The 16,340-nt window shown below is 49.1% G+C and overlaps 1 protein-coding gene across 1 annotated transcript in view; it reads left to right on the top strand.

Moving 5' to 3' along the window:
* LOC147259427 (metabotropic glutamate receptor 8-like) overlaps positions 1-3,067 on the top strand; it is a 95,814-nt gene extending 92,747 nt beyond the window's left edge. Inside the window, exon 11 of the mRNA XM_086209809.1 lies at positions 2,465-3,067. Within this exon, the coding sequence (XP_086065935.1) occupies positions 2,465-2,514 (50 nt within the window). The 3' untranslated portion in view covers positions 2,515-3,067. The remainder of the gene's footprint in view (positions 1-2,464) is intronic.
* The last annotated feature ends 13,273 nt before the right edge of the window (positions 3,068-16,340 follow it).

Genomic DNA, 16,340 nt, shown 5'->3' on the forward strand with positions numbered 1-16,340 from the left:
CAAGCAGGCTGTGAGGAGAACGAGAGGCTTTGCTGCTCCTGTAAATTCGAGCAGACACATTTACTGTCAGACAGGAAGTAGATGAACAAGCAAAAGAAATGTTATTAATGAAGGTTTGACTGTCAGGTTTTATAGAGACGTGAAGAGGAGAGGAAGCTTCGGTGCAGTAATGAGGATTTAACGGGGGTGTGGATCTGGGTTTAAGACATCACCTGAGACCAGATCTGATGAAGTCAAACTGTTTACAGCTCCGAGTTTCACTTCAAAGCTGCTTCTGGGTCCGTCAGCAGAAAAGTGGAAGCCTTGTTTACTAATTAGAGATGTGCTGACTAAACTCCGATGTGCTTCATCTGACAGCATGACGGTTAGCTCCTCCACAGTAGACGTTAGAGGCCCGGCTTCGCTTTCATCCTGCACGCTGATTAGTGAGCAGCGCATGTCGTGATGAGGCGGTTATGAGGAGCTACAGGAGGTGAAACCACACCAGAGTCTCTGGAGAACCACAGTCATAGAACACATCATGTCACAGCTTCTGGGGCTCCAGACTCAAGCTGACATTACACACACGGACCACCATGTGATTTATCAGAAGATACTGTGATACCATAGTGATACTGCGGGCATGGATATTGAATGATGGTTGGATGATGGATGATGGATGGTTGGATGATGGATGATGGATGGATGGTTGGATGATGGATGGATGGTTGGATGATGGATGATGGTTGGATGATGGATGGATGGATGATGGTTGGATGATGGAAGATGGATGGATGGATGTTGGAAGATGGATGGATGGATGTTGGATGATGGATGGATGGTTGGAAGATGGATGGATGATGGATGGATGGATGTTGGAAGATGGATGGATGATGGATGGATGGATGGTTGGAAGATGGATGGATGATGGATGGATGGATGGATGTTGGATGATGGATGGATGGATGTTGGATGATGGATGGATGGATGTTGGAAGATGGATGGATGGATGTTGGATGATGGATGGATGGATGTTGGATGATGGATGTTGGATGATGGATGGATGATGGATTGATGGATGGATGGTTGGATGATGGATGGATGATGGTTGGATGATGGATGATGGTTGGAAGATGGATGGATGTTGGATGATGGATGATGGTTGGATGATGGATGGATGGATGATGATGGATGGATGGATGGTTGGAAGATGGATGGATGGATGGTTGGAAGATGGATGGATGGATGATGATGGATGGATGGATGGTTGGAAGATGGATGGATGGATGGTTGGATGATGGATGGATGGATGTTGGATGATGGATGGATGGATGATGGATGGATGGATGATGGATGGATGGATGTTGGATGATGGATGGATGGATGTTGGATGATGGATGGATGGATGATGGATGGATGGATGTTGGATGATGGATGGATGGATGATGGATGGATGATGGATGGATGGATGGATGGATGGATGTTGGATGATGGATGGATGGATGATGGATGGATGGATGTTGGATGGATGGATGGATGGATGATGGATGGATGGATGTTGGATGATGGATGGATGGATGTTGGATGATGGATGGATGGATGATGGATGGATGGATGTTGGATGATGGATGGATGGATGTTGGATGATGGATGGATGGATGATGGATGGATGGATGTTGGAAGATGGATGGATGGATGTTGGATGATGGATGGATGGATGTTGGATGATGGATGGATGGATGTTGGATGATGGATGGATTGATGGATGGATCGATGGATGATGGTTGGATGATGGATGATGGTTGGAAGATGGATGGATGTTGGATGATGGATGATGGTTGGATGATGGATGGATGGATGATGATGGATGGATGGATGGTTGGAAGATGGATGGATGGATGGTTGGAAGATGGATGGATGGATGGATGTTGGATGATGGATGGATGATGGATGGATGGATGGATGGATGATGGATGGATGGATGGATGATGGATGGATGGATGTTGGATGATGGATGTTGGATGATGGATGGATGGATGATGATGGATGGATGGATGTTGGATGGATGGATGGATGTTGGATGGATGGATGTTGGATGGATGGATGGATGTTGGATGGATGTTGGATGATGGATGGATGGATGGATGATGGATGGTTGGAAGATGGATGGATGGATGGTTGGAAGATGGATGGATGGATGGATGTTGGATGATGGATGGATGATGGATGGATGGATGGATGGATGATGGATGGATGGATGGATGGATGATGGATGGATGGATGATGGATGATGGATGGATGGATGATGATGGATGGATGGATGTTGGATGGATGGATGGATGTTGGATGGATGGATGATCACGATGTTTTGCTGTATTGATTTTAGAGCACATCTGTGGTGGAGAGGAGCAAAAACAAGCCAACGGGTGAACGGCGAGTGAAACAACAGGCGCTTTGCTGACCTGCTGTTGTCTTCTCTTCTCAGTTCCACCAACAAAAACCACCTACGTCAGCTACACCAACCACGCCATATGAAGACAATGCACCTGAGACACAAGTGAGCCGGAGGACAGCCGGGACATTTAACGAGCACGACAGAGGACAGAGAAGACGCCTTTGGGAGACAGACGAGACGCCTTTGGGAGACAGACGAGACGCCTCGGGAGACAGACGAGACGCCTCCAGAGGTCTGATGAACTGAACCGACACGTGTGGTGTTTCTATGTTTACAGCGAGCGAAGAACGAGCCTGATCTGCACCGCTAAACTTGATCGGTCACAACTTGAAATCCGCCAGAAGAGGCAGGAGAACAATGACCTGAAAGACAAAAAAATACTTCTACTCTTCTAAAAGAAAAAAAGAAATTGTGGGGACCAACCGTATTTGTTGTTATTCTAATTGTACGTTTAAAAAAAATTGTGGTTGTGAAAATCTCTGAGTTTTGTCTCATATCGTCCGTCCGTCGACCTGCATCATGAGACGAGCCGTCGCTGTGTGTGGCTCACTAACTAGCTGGTGGTTGTGACGTGTCCTGGTTGAACCGACGCATGCCTGTTTTTATACAGATTATCTATTTATAATAAAGGAATGTTTCACAGCTGCTGTCACTTCTGGGTCGGCTCACCGGGCCAGAACCAACGGTTCAACAGCACCGGTGTCACCTCAGCACCACGACTGTAGTATCAATGCTGCTACTGTAGTATCAATGCTGCTACTGTAGTATCAATAATGCTACTGTAGTATCAATGCTGCTACTGTAGTATCAACGCTACTACTGTAGTATCAATGCTGCTACTGTAGTATCAACGCTACAACTGTAGTATCAATGCTGCTACTGTAGTATCAACGCTGCTACTGTAGTATCAACGCTACTACTGTAGTATCAATGCTGCTACTGGAGTATCAACGCTACTACTGTAGTATCAACACTACTACTGTGGTCTCAATACTGCTACTGTAGTATCAATACTGCTACTGTATTATCAACACTACTACTATGGTCTCAACACTACTACTGTAGTATCAATACTGCTACTGTAGTATCAATACTACCACTGTAGTATCAACACAAGTACTGTGGTCTCAACACTACTACTGTAGTATCAATACTGCTACTGTAGTATCAACACTACTACTGTAGTATCAATACTGCTACTGTAGTATCAACACTACTACTGTAGTATCAATACTGCTACTGTAGTATCAACACGAGTACTGTGGTCTCAACACTACTACTGTAGTATCAATACTGCTACTGTAGTATCAACACTACTACTGTAGTATCAATACTGCTACTGTAGTATCAATACTACTACTGTAGTATCAACACGAGTACTGTGGTCTCAACACTACTACTGTAGTATCAATACTGCTACTGTAGTATCAACGCTACTACTGTAGTATCAACACTACTACTGTGGTCTCAATACTGCTACTGTATACTGCTACTGTAGTATCAACACTACTACTGTGGTCTCAATACTGCTACTGTAGTATCAATACTGCTACTGTAGTATCAACACTACTACTATGGTCTCCACACTACTACTGTGGTCTCAACACTCCTACTGTAGTATCAATACTGCTACTGTAATATCAATACTACTACTGTAGTATCAACACGACTACTGTAGTCTCAACACTACTACTGTAGTATCAATACTGCTACTGTAGTATCAACGCTACTACTGTAGTATCAACGCTACTACTGTGGTCTCAATACTACAACTGTAGTATCAATACTGCTACTGTAGTATCAATACTGCTACTGTAGTATCAACACTACTACTGTGGTCTCAACACTACTACTGTAGTATCAATACTGCTACTGTAGTATCAATACTGCTACCTTAGTATCAACACTACTACTGTGGTCTCAACACTACAACTGTAGTATCAATACTGCTACTGTAGTATCAATACTGCTACTGTAGTATCAACACTACTACTGTGGTCTCAACACTACAACTGTAGTATCAATACTGCTACTGTAGTATCAATACTGCTGCTGTAGTATCAACACTACTACTGTGGTCTCAACACTACAACTGTAGTATCAATACTGCTACTGTAGTATCAATACTGCTGCTGTAGTATCAACACTACTACTGTGGTCTCAACACTACAACTGTAGTATCAATACTGCTACTGTAGTATCAATACTGCTACTGTAGTATCAATACTGCTGCTGTAGTATCAACACTACTACTGTGGTATCAACAACCCACTGACAAACCTCATCGGGAGCCGAGGTACAGTTATAATAATATGTAGTATTTAAGGACAGTAACTGAATATGTTCGTAGTATTACTCTGCCACCGGCAGCTCGTCCAGACGGCCGACGTCCACCCAGTCTGCAGGAGGACGGCCGGTTGTCTGCGGCTGCTGGACATGAAAGTGGAGCGGGACACTCCTCCGTCTGCACCTGAGAGGTAAACGAGCCTAACGAAGCAGGTAACCAGCACATCAGGTTCATCCACTGATCCACAACAAGCTGAAGCGTTTCAAGGTACTTTGGGGGGGGGGGGGTATCAAGGAGCAGGAGCAAGGGAGTCATTGATGTCCCACTATGATAAAAGGGAAATGAGCTGGAACCCCATCCATACTGGACTTGACCTTTAGCATCGGAGCCTGGTTCTAGCAGCACCGTGTCCCTCATTACAAGAACACATGACAGTGATGATCGATGCTGGCTGGGGAACAGGAGCGCCCGGATCAATACCAGCTGCCTGGCAGGAGAACCCCTCATGCATGTAATGAATATTTCTGCATCTGCTAGCTGAGAGGAGCGGGCAGGTGCGGAGCAGGGGAGCCTGCAGCCGCCACCAGACTCTCGCTCCTCGCCAGCTCCTCTGAATATCCACTCAAGTTCTGATCTTGTGGTTCTTGTTGCCAGAACAGCTGGAGAACCTGGAGCAGCAGGAGACCTGAGTGATGGAGGAGTCCTGAGTCCAGAGACAGACGCTCTGATGGTTCTCAGGAGCTCCTCTCATCATCGTGAGAGTCAAGTGAGTCATAGTACCACACAAAGTTCCAGGGAAGAATGTCACATGTTGTCACATGGCTTCAGTCAGAATTCCGACCCTCAGATAAACACAGGTCTGAGTCACCAGACGAGCAGGAATCTGATTTGTGTCATTTTTGCCTGCAGTGTAAATGTTGCGTGACTCGATTATGGCCACATAGGGAGGTCAAAGGTCAGCGAGCAGCAGAATGTCCGTTTAGGTTGAGAGAAAAACAAACACATCCTGGACCGTTTGATGACGCTGGAGGAGGAGGAGGAGGAGTGTGGCCAGAGATGAGAGATGGAGTGGAGCAGGTGAGGTAAGAACTACTGCACTCCTCCTGCTACATACTGGTGCTCCTCCTGCTACATACTGGTGCTCCTCCTGCTACATACTGGTGCTCCTCCTGCTACATACTGGTGCTCCTCCTGCTACATACTGGTGCTCCTCCTACGTACTGGTGCTCTTCCTACATACTGGTGCTCCTCCTGCTACATACTGGTGCTCTTCCTACATACTGGTGCTCCTCCTACATACTGGTGCTCCTGCTACATACTGGTGCTCCTGCTACATACTGGTGCTCTTCCTGCTACATACTGGTGCTCTTCCTACATACTGGTGCTCCTCCTACATACTGGTGCTCCTGCTACATACTGGTGCTCCTCCTACATACTGGTGCTCTTCCTGCTACATACTGGTGCTCCACCTACATACTGGTGCTCCTCCTACATACTGGTGCACCTGCTACATACTGGTGCTCCTCCTACATACTGGTGCTCCTGCTACATACTGGTGCTCCTCCTACATACTGGTGCTCCTCCTCCTACATACTGGTGCTCCTCCTACATACTGGTGCTACTCCTCCTACATACTGGTGCTCCTCCTACATACTGGTGCTCCTGCTACATACTGGTGCTCCTCCTACATACTGGTGCTCCTCCTCCTACATACTGGTGCTCCTCCTACATACTCGTGCTACTCCTCTTACATACTGGTGCTCCTCCTACATACTGGTGCTCCTCCTCCTACATACTGGTGCTCCTCCTGCTACATACTGGTGCTCCTGCTACATACTGGTGCTCCTCCTGCTACATACTGGTGCTCCTGCTACATACTGGTGCTCCTCCTACGTACTGGTGCTCCTCCTGCTACATACTGGTGCTCCTGCTACATACTGGTGCTCCTCCTGCTACATACCGGTGCTCCTGCTACATACTGGTGCTCCTCCTACGTACTGGTGCTCCTGCTACATACTGGTGCTCCTCCTACGTACTGGTGCTCCTGCTACATACTGGTGCTCCTGCTACATACTGGTGCTCCTCCTACGTACTGGTGCTCTTCCTACATACTGGTGCTCCTCCTGCTACACACTGGTGCTCCTCCTACGTACTGGTGCTCTTCCTACATACTGGTGCTCCTCCTGCTACACACTGGTGCTCCTCCTACGTACTGGTGCTCTTCCTACATACTGGTGCTCCTGCTACATACTGGTGCTCCTCCTACGTACTGGTGCTCCTGCTACATACTGGTGCTCCTGCTACATACTGGTGCTCCTGCTACATACTGGTGCTCCTCCTACGTACTGGTGCTCCTGCTACATACTGGTGCTCCTCCTACGTACTGGTGCTCCTGCTACGTACTGGTGCTCCTGCTACATACTGGTGCTCCTCCTACGTACTGGTGCTCCTGCTACATACTGGTGCTCCTGCTACATACTGGTGCTCCTGCTACATACTGGTGCTCCTCCTGCTACATACTGGTGCTCCTGCTACATACTGGTGCTCCTCCTACGTACTGGTGCTCCTGCTACATACTGGTGCTCCTCCTACGTACTGGTGCTCCTGCTACATACTGGTGCTCCTGCTACATACTGGTGCTCCTCCTGCTACATACTGGTGCTCCTCCTATGTACTGGTGCTCCTCCTACGTACTGGTGCTCCTGCTACATACTGGTGCTCCTCCTGCTACATACTGGTGCTCCTGCTACATACTGGTGCTCCTCCTGCTACATACTGGTGCTCCTGCTACATACTGGTGCTCCTCCTACGTACTGGTGCTCCTCCTACGTACTGGTACTCCTGCTACGTACTGGTGCTCCTCCTCCTACATACTGGTGCTCCTGCTACATACTGGTGCTCCTCCTACGTACTGGTGCTCCTCCTATGTACTGGTGCTCCTCCTACATACTGGTGCTCCTCCTACGTACTGGTGCTCCTCCTACGTACTGATGCTCCTCCTACGTACTGGTGCTCCTGCTACATACTGGTGCTCCTCCTACGTACTGGTGCTCCTCCTACGTACTGGTGCTCCTCCTATGTACTGGTGCTCCTACTGAGTACTGATGCTCCTCCTACATACTGGTGCTCCTCCTACGTACTGGTGCTCCTCCTACGTACTGGTGCTCCTCCTACATACTGGTGCTCCTCCTACGTACTGGTGCTCCTCCTACGTACTGGTGCTCCTCCTACGTACTGGTGCTCCTACTATGTACTGATGCTCCTCCTACATACTGGTGCTCTTCCTACATACTGGTGCTCCTCCTACGTACTGGTGCTCCTCCTACGTACTGGTGCTCCTGCTACATACTGGTGCTCCTCCTACGTACTGGTGCTCCTGCTACATACTGGTGCTCCTCCTGCTACATACTGGTGCTCCTCCTACATACTGGTGCTCCTGCTACATACTGGTGCTCCTGCTACATACTGGTGCTCCTGCTACATACTGGTGCTCCTCCTACATACTGGTGCTCCTCCTACGTACTGGTGCTCCTGCTACATTCATATGGGTTTGTTTAGTGAAATGGAACTAATGCACCCTGACCTTTGACCCCCAGCAGCTCTCCAACACAAATGAATGATGTGTCAGTGACTGGATGAGGGGCGGAGCCATGTAAACTGCTAGCCCCCCTGCAGGACTTTGGGTTTTGTCAAGTCTGCTGGAAAAGGTCAGTGACCTTCTGACTGGAGCACAATGCCCTCCAGCTCCACTGCAGATGTTGGTTGCAGAAACATCTGCATGAATGAGGAGTCAGAGGTCAACAGCAAACGCATCTTGAGCTGTTAAGGCACCTCAGAGCTGCAATTTGAGTTTGGTGGTGGGAGGGTGTCGTCTCTGCCACCACCTCCAGCTCTTGCTGGGACAGTTGGCAGCTGACTGTGAAGCAGCTGGGATGAGAATCAGCCCCTCCAAGTCTGAGGCCCTGGTCCTCAGATGGTGAAGGGTGGTTTGCCCACTCCAGGTCGGGGGGGAGGTCCTGCCTCAGGTGGAGGAGTTCAAGTATCTCGGGGTCTTGTTCACGAGTGAGGGTAGGATGGAGCGGGAGATTGACAGGCGGATTGAGGCGGAGTCTGCAGTGATGCAGGTGCTAAACCAGTCCATTGTGGTGAAGAGGGAGCTTAGCCAGAAGGTGAGGCTCTCAGTTTACCTGTCAATCCAGGTTCCAACCCTCCCCTGTGATCATGAGCTCTGGGTAATGACTGAAAGAACAAGATCCTGAATACAAGCGGCTGAAATGAGTTTCCTCCTCAGGGAGGCTGGGCTCTCCCTCAGAGACAGGGTGAGAAGCTCAGTCCTTCAGGAGGGACTCAGAGTAGAGCTGCTGCTCCTCCAGGTAGAGGAGTCAGTGGAGGTGGTTCAGGCACCTGGTGAGGATGCCTCCCTCGGGAGGTGTTCCAGGCATGTTGGACCGGGAGGAGGCCTCGAGGCCGACCCAGGACACGCTGGAGGGATTATATCCGCCTTGATTGGCCACTGGACGCCACGTTGGGCAGCTCTGATTCTGGATGAATGATGGACAGACAGGAACACTGGAATCTTCCAACGTTTCTGTCTGTTTTTTGCTTCCGTACAGCAGAAAGAAGTGTTCACTTCCTCCCAACATAATTACAGGAAACTCAGAAATAGAGTTGTTCATGAATAGTTTCTGCTCATTGTGTATTCGGCGGTGGGCGTCTGGCTCGGTCCAAGGGACGACCATCTGAAACGGAATGTGACAGTCCAGCCGGAATCTGCTCCGCCATGGAAGAGTCAGACGGCAGGTTGGCACAACACACGGCTCGCATGTATGAAGCCAGCGCCAGGAAGTAATCAGCTCCGGGGCGGACGCTGCCAAAATAAGGAACATTTAATTCGGCCCACTGAGTTGTCCAAAATAAGAATTAGAATAAAGAGACAGACTGCTCACCTAAATCACAGATCTGAAGAGGAAGGCAGCACAGCATTAGCAGGAGATACGGAAGCTAGCGTGATGTATTTAATGCTCCACCAGCTCCGCCTCCGTGTTTCACTGCTTCACACGACGGCGTGAACTTCGTGTCTGAGACGAGTTCAGATATGAGGTTTAGACCTCATTGGTACGTAAGCGCGTAACAGTGGCGTTTCTTTGGCGCTCAGGATAATTGTGTCCTCGATGCCGTTTGGTGTGAAGACTTTAGCCTCAGGTGGACTTCACCTGAGGACCACCCCCCCCCCCCCCCACTGATAACAGGAAGCTGTAGCTGCTTCCTGTGTGCATCTCATCTCCAGGAAACCTCCCTGACAGGGCAGCAACATCCCGCATCGTCAGCTTAATTGGCTCTTTGACAGACACGCGGTGGCTTTTTCTCACCACTAAGCACATTCATCCAGCCGTGGCGGGTGGCCCCGGGGCCAATTACATCCTGAGATTTTACGCTGTTTGACAAATCTGAGCATGGTTCCGGGGACGAGGAGGAAGCGAGGGGCCGCAGATCGATTCAGAGACGCTTTAAAGGCAGCAAAGAACAGTCGATTACTTCCCCACTGAAACAGCAACGCGACGGAAGAGTCGCCGCTCGTGTGGCTCCCCTGGTTTGAGGTGTCACTTACTTCAGGCCTGCAGCAGCATCACTTTGCTCCTCTGGGTCTCACTGGTAAAGATCTCAGCTCCCCGTCTTCTTCATTTGGCCTCTTTCACCCAGGGATCATTAGCTGGGATTACACAGACTTTAGTGCTCAGATTATTATCAGTTTAAAAGCCCAAACTGAGTAAAAACCCTCCAGACACACACGTCACTTTGACTAAAAACACCGAGCCGATTCTTCCCGTCTTTGACTCAGAACTTTTTGACTTTATGCCCCCGACAACTGCTCTTAAGTCTGGTTTGTGTCCATGAAAGTGGGTTAAATCATAACCCACTGCTCACACACACACACACACACACACACACACACTATGGAATCAGTGACATCTACTTGGATCGACATACTCATGCAGTAACAATACCCCCCGACCTCGTCAGCCATTTATATTAATAATATAAGTGATATACGATGTGGCGTTTGTGTTCCGCTGTCAGCGGATTTCATAAATGATTTCCCTTCAGTCCTGATGGATTCTGACTCCAGCACTGAGTTTATTTTTACCTCTCAAGTATAGATCCCAGCTCTGAGGACCAGCGGGAGTCGGCGTGTATCAGAGGGGGGTCGCAGCTTCTCTCTGGCACTTGGAGGTTTTAATTGGCTGCAGGCGGCTTCAGTCCCAGGCGGGGGCCGGGCTGCAGTGACACATTCAGCCGTCCTGGTTCACAGGAGGTCGGTCAGTTCACACTTCAGCTCATGAATGATCAATGAACAGTATTTATAAAGGAGTTACGCAGAAAGAACAGGAATCCCAACTCTTTTTTTTTTTGTTGGAGAGAAAAAGACATCAACCCAAGACTGCGTGGCGGTGCAGGTCAGGAGCGCCCTGCCGCTGGAGAAGCACTCCCGCTAGCTGACTTCCATGGTGCTGAACGTGGAGCACCGATGAAATGTCCAATGGTACCGTGAGCTGTGGCCTGGCAGGGAGCTCGCAGAGGGCTGACCCAGTTCTGGGGTGGGGGCAGAACCTGAAATGCTGCCACGCGCTGATCCTCAGATGTCTGTCCTCCAGAGCAACATGAGATAGAGCTGACTGATACAGTAGGTCAAAGGGCAGCAGGAGGTCCAGCTGACAGGCGTTTAGGGCGGCCGCGACTGGACAACGGGGGAACTGCTCTGACACCATCTGATGGGCTCAGGAAGCCAGACCCCTGAACAACTTACTACAGTTCAGAGACGAACTTTCAGCCCACATCCGAGCAAACGAATAAAAAGTGGCAGCCCTGGTGGGCGCGTTTGGTTGGTTGTCACATGGAAGTGAAAGAAACTGTAGGTTGTGTCTCTGAGAAAAATCAGCAATTTGCTACTTTCAACTGGCACCTCAGGTCTGAAAGTGGAGAGCATCAGGCTGGCATTTCCTCATGGCTGCATCTCTGCGTGGCGCTGCGCTCCTCAGGATGCTCAAGCAAAGTCACAGGGCTGAGAGGGTAAAAGGTTCTCTGAAGCTGTTTTACAATCTTTGGAGGATCGTTCCGCGACAATCACTCGCTCCTCTGTGGACACAAACCAGGCGGCCCTCTATTATCATCCAATCACCCTCTAAATGCATCTCAACTGCTCCCATTTTCAGCCGTCACACTCTGAGCAATGGCTGCGATGCTCTGAGAGCAGAGTGGAATGGAAACTTCTCCGATTCGCTCTCAGACAGATGACGGACGAGCTTCAGCTCCCGAAGTCTGGAGAAAAAAGAAGTAGGATGATTTTATTGGCTTCAGTCAGTTCTTACCTGAGCTCAAAATGCCACCTGTGCTGGAGAGCAGCCAGCGACTTCCTTCTCTGCTCCTTAAACTGTCCAGGAACCACAAATCGTCCCACGTTAGGAAAAATAAAGCCGCACCTGCCTGCCAGTGGCAGCTTGTCTGTTTATGCGCCGCCATCAACTGCTGCCTCGCTTCCTTTTTTTCCCCCTCTTTTTTTTTTTTTTTAGGAGACACATTATTGCTGACATTTTCAGAGCATCACGCCTCTCTGAAGACACCGGCTTGTTTTACTCGGCCATATTAACATGTCGGCTCTTGATTTTTGGCTCTTTGAAATCTGGCGCCTCTAAACAGATGAAGAGTTTGTAACGTGTGAACGTGTGTCCGCCCGCAGGCGTGTGGTTACTTCCTGTTCTCCTGGGAGACGGCAGCCCGTCGGAGTCACTGTCAGGTTTGAAGTATTTATACTGCTATGCTCATTCATCAAACACTGAAACTGAGGCAGAGCAAAATATCAATACTGCAATATACAGTATTGTGATTGGTAGACAATATTGATCCAGTGACTTAGAACTGACATCGTCGCATCTGATTGGTCGTCTTGCTGATGTCAGTTGATCGTGATCGGTCTGATTATTTGATTGTTGGTCCACATTCTCGTCTGTGACTTCGGGCCCTAAAGTCAGACTCACAGTTTTTACCTTTTTTTTAAAGATATTTTTCTAAGTTTTGGATGTGACTGTGGATTCAAGTGGAATTCTTCTTATTTAAAATAAATATTATCTATGTTTATAGTGATGACACGTGAAATTTGGTTCAGATCGACGTGAATTTGAGCTTTTAATTAAAGACTGGTGAGTAACCCTCTGCTTCATGCTCCAAATTGTGGGGCAGACAGACGCCATCCAGCTCTGATCCAGTTAGATGCAGGTGGTGCTGGCGCCAGCTTGGACCCGTGAAGGAAACTGGTGTAAGAGGAGAAGAAACAGCAGCATTTGTGCCAGTAGCCACACCTGCTAACGTTGACGCTAGCGTCCTACGCACTAGAATAACTGCTGCCTCCTGGGGCTGGGGGTCCCTGGTCCTGGTCCTGGTCCTGGTCCTGCAGACTGACCTTGGTAACAATGTTCACCTGCTGCAGGTGAGCTTTCCTTGGATGTCATCCACATTTTTGGGTCCATCTCCACAGAAGAGCTAGCGTGCTAACATCAGCCGGATCAGGACCGGAGCAACGACTTGTGCGCCAGAACACAAACGGTCATATTTCAATCACCAGCACTGCAAAGTAATTGAATGTGGAACAGTTACTGCTCCTGGGGGGCCATGTTCCTGTATGGGGGTCTGCCTATCGGGCCCCCGGTCCTGACGAGTGTGTGTTTGTCCTCCTGGGATGTTGTGTAATCATGTTGTGTTTATGATGCACAGACGGACGATTACGACATCTTAAACCAACACAAGTGTTGCTAGGAATAAGAGCTGAGCCAAAACACACACACCAGTACACACCAGTACACACAAATACACACCTGTACACACCAGTACACACAAGTACACACTGACACATGTAAACACACTCTCTCCCTCTCTAGTAGCCTTTATCACCTTCCTCCTGGTGGAGGCTAGAATAAGCGCCACCCCTCCTGGGTCCCTGCAGGCGTAGGTGACCCGTCTTGGACGCTCAGTAATTAACCACCGGTGCTCGCCTGTCACGCACGCGCTGCATTATTTACCGTTAACTTCTTCTGTGAAGGAAACGCTACATTTTTCTTCATCGAGGTGTCGCTTGGAGACAGACTTCATTCACAAACACGCCCCCTGAGGATTGTGGGAGACCGAAACCATCTCTGCAACCAAGGACGCCGCCGCCAATACCTGTGGGTTTTTAATTCCTTCCTTGCTGATGTCCTCAGGCGTCCTCTGCGCACACTGAGACACCAGAGGTGAAACTGGTTAGTAACGCACAACTCACTGACTCGACATCAAACCACAGCCGGCGAGCCTCTCGTGTTCATCTGAATGTGCAGAAGAAGCAGAAAAAACTAACATCCCAAATGTTGTTTTTCTATATTCGCACTTTTTCACAGTAAAATGGAGGAAAAAAGAGGATTGAAAGAGCATGAGAGCTCACCTGCTCAGCCACCCAGCCGCCTCTGATGAAGATAACCTTCCTCATGACACAGCAAGGACGCTCCTCATCTCGCTTCCACATCATCGCCAGTATTGATCTGGACTCCGAGGGAGTTAAACTGAGCTTTCCTCTCATTTTTGGAGAGATTCTGCAGATAAAACCGATGGTAATTTAGTCCTCGGAGGTCAAACTCCATCGTAAACATGAAAAAACAAACAAAACTGAAGGCCGAATTCACTTTTAGGATTTGAGGTCTGTCAGCCTCTTATGTGATGTATCCGACCGCCTGTTTTGATGAATACGCGCGTGCCTGGCTGGAGTTTACAAGTTTACAAGGTGAGGGTCTCAGCTCGCCGCATGTTGATGTTTAGAGAGGAAACGCATTTCTGTAGTCCAACAGGAAGCTAGCATCTCCATGGGTTGCCTCCACACAAAGCTGGTAGTATTGCTGCCTTTAATCTTCTTTTTTCTCTGTAAATATGCGTAATGTCCTGATTAACCTCTGAGCCTCCTTTAGGCGCTTGTTGGCGATGAAGAAACGCTTGCACCAAATGCACCAGTGAGGAATTTCCTGATGGATTTCTGCTGCGGAGCAAAACCAGGGTTGGATCTTTGTTCCTCTGCTCTCGCCCAGCCTGCTCGGGAAACAGTGGACGGGGAGTTTGGTGCAATTCAAGATGGCTGTGCAAAATCCCTCGGAAATAAGTAACATGAAGACTAGCCGTGGAGAATTGGGATTGTCTGTGGCTGTCTGGACTAGCCACGGGCTAGTGGGCTAGTGGGATCAACCCTTGAAACGTCAACACACCCTCAGCTCCAGTGAACTATTGACCTTATTCCAGGCATGTAGACACAAAGTGACTCAGAGGGAGCCGGACTTGTTTCCAGGTCTGAGGACTCGATCCTGGATCCTCGATCCAGCAGACATGGGAACACACCAAGGTCCGCAGCTCTACCTGCCAGCAGGACGACACGTTAGAGCTGCGGGATAAATCACCTGATGAAGTGGGGGGTGTAATTAATAACCCTAAGTAAGCCAAGTGCTGTTCTGCTGAGCCGGGCTTGAAACAGAACGAGACTTATTCATAATCAGTGCACATCAGAGTTCAGCTGGTTGGGAAGCGTCGAAGAGGCTGAAGAGCTGCGAGGAACGGCTTGGGTTGGGCAGTTGATTCGGACATTTTGAAAGTGTGTTTTTACCTCAAGATGTCGAAACAGACAAGGACGGCCGCACGCTGAGCTGCTGAGATTTATTTACTCTGTTTCCACCACATTTAATGGTATTTTCTCAGTTCAGTACCATCACAAATACGCCCAGCACAAAGTCACAGCTGATCCCAGTCAGCGATCAGCAGCTGGCGTGACATCATGACCACCAACAGACACTGGAGAGACGCTGGGGAGGAGGGAGGGAGGCTCACGCTGCGTCCACGTACCAAGGGAACGACACGCCATGCCTCTGGCAGGACGAGTGGGTCAGTTTCTATGGCAACAGACTCCTAACAAATACTATGATTTTAGGATTTGTGACCTTTTCTCCTTGATCTGCTCCCACGAACCCCTTTCTTCCCCTCTTGTGATCACTGACGTCAGTCACACTTCAGATGAGGAGACACGAATACGGACAGCAGCCGTCCTGGCGCTGCTCTCCGCAGTGGGACTTCACATTTAGGGATTTTAGCATTTTATTGTTTTCTCTCATGCAGTCATTGGCTTTTTACATGTTCTGCTTTAGAACCGTCTCTCTGAGAGGTTCAGACTAAGAACGCAGCTCAGCTTCTTCTCACGTCGTTGAAACAAAGTGTGAACTGAAGCTCAGTATTCCCATCCAGACGAGCCGAGAAACCCTCAACACGTTTGTCCTCAGTTTGATCCGCCTGTCAGTTTGTCTTGATGAATGAATCGATCACATGGCGTCGTGCGACCGGTTGCGAGGGCTGAATGACACGATCCCTGTTTAACATGGAGGAAACCAGCTCAGCCTGAGCTCACGAGTCCAAGTCTTTGTTTTTCTAGCAGTTTCTGTCACCGTGATCAGTCTGTGTGACTCAGCAAGAGGTGAAACGACCCGTCGACGGCGCAGCTGGTGGGATGAGCTGTTGCTGAGACACGTTCCAAACTCGCTGGGATGCAGATCCATCATCACAGCT

This window comes from Aulostomus chinensis, chromosome 7 (genome assembly GCF_037954235.1).
Source record: "Aulostomus chinensis isolate RoL2024-O1b breed Wild chromosome 7, RoL_Achi_v1.0, whole genome shotgun sequence".
Taxonomy (NCBI): domain Eukaryota; kingdom Metazoa; phylum Chordata; class Actinopteri; order Syngnathiformes; family Aulostomidae; genus Aulostomus; species Aulostomus chinensis.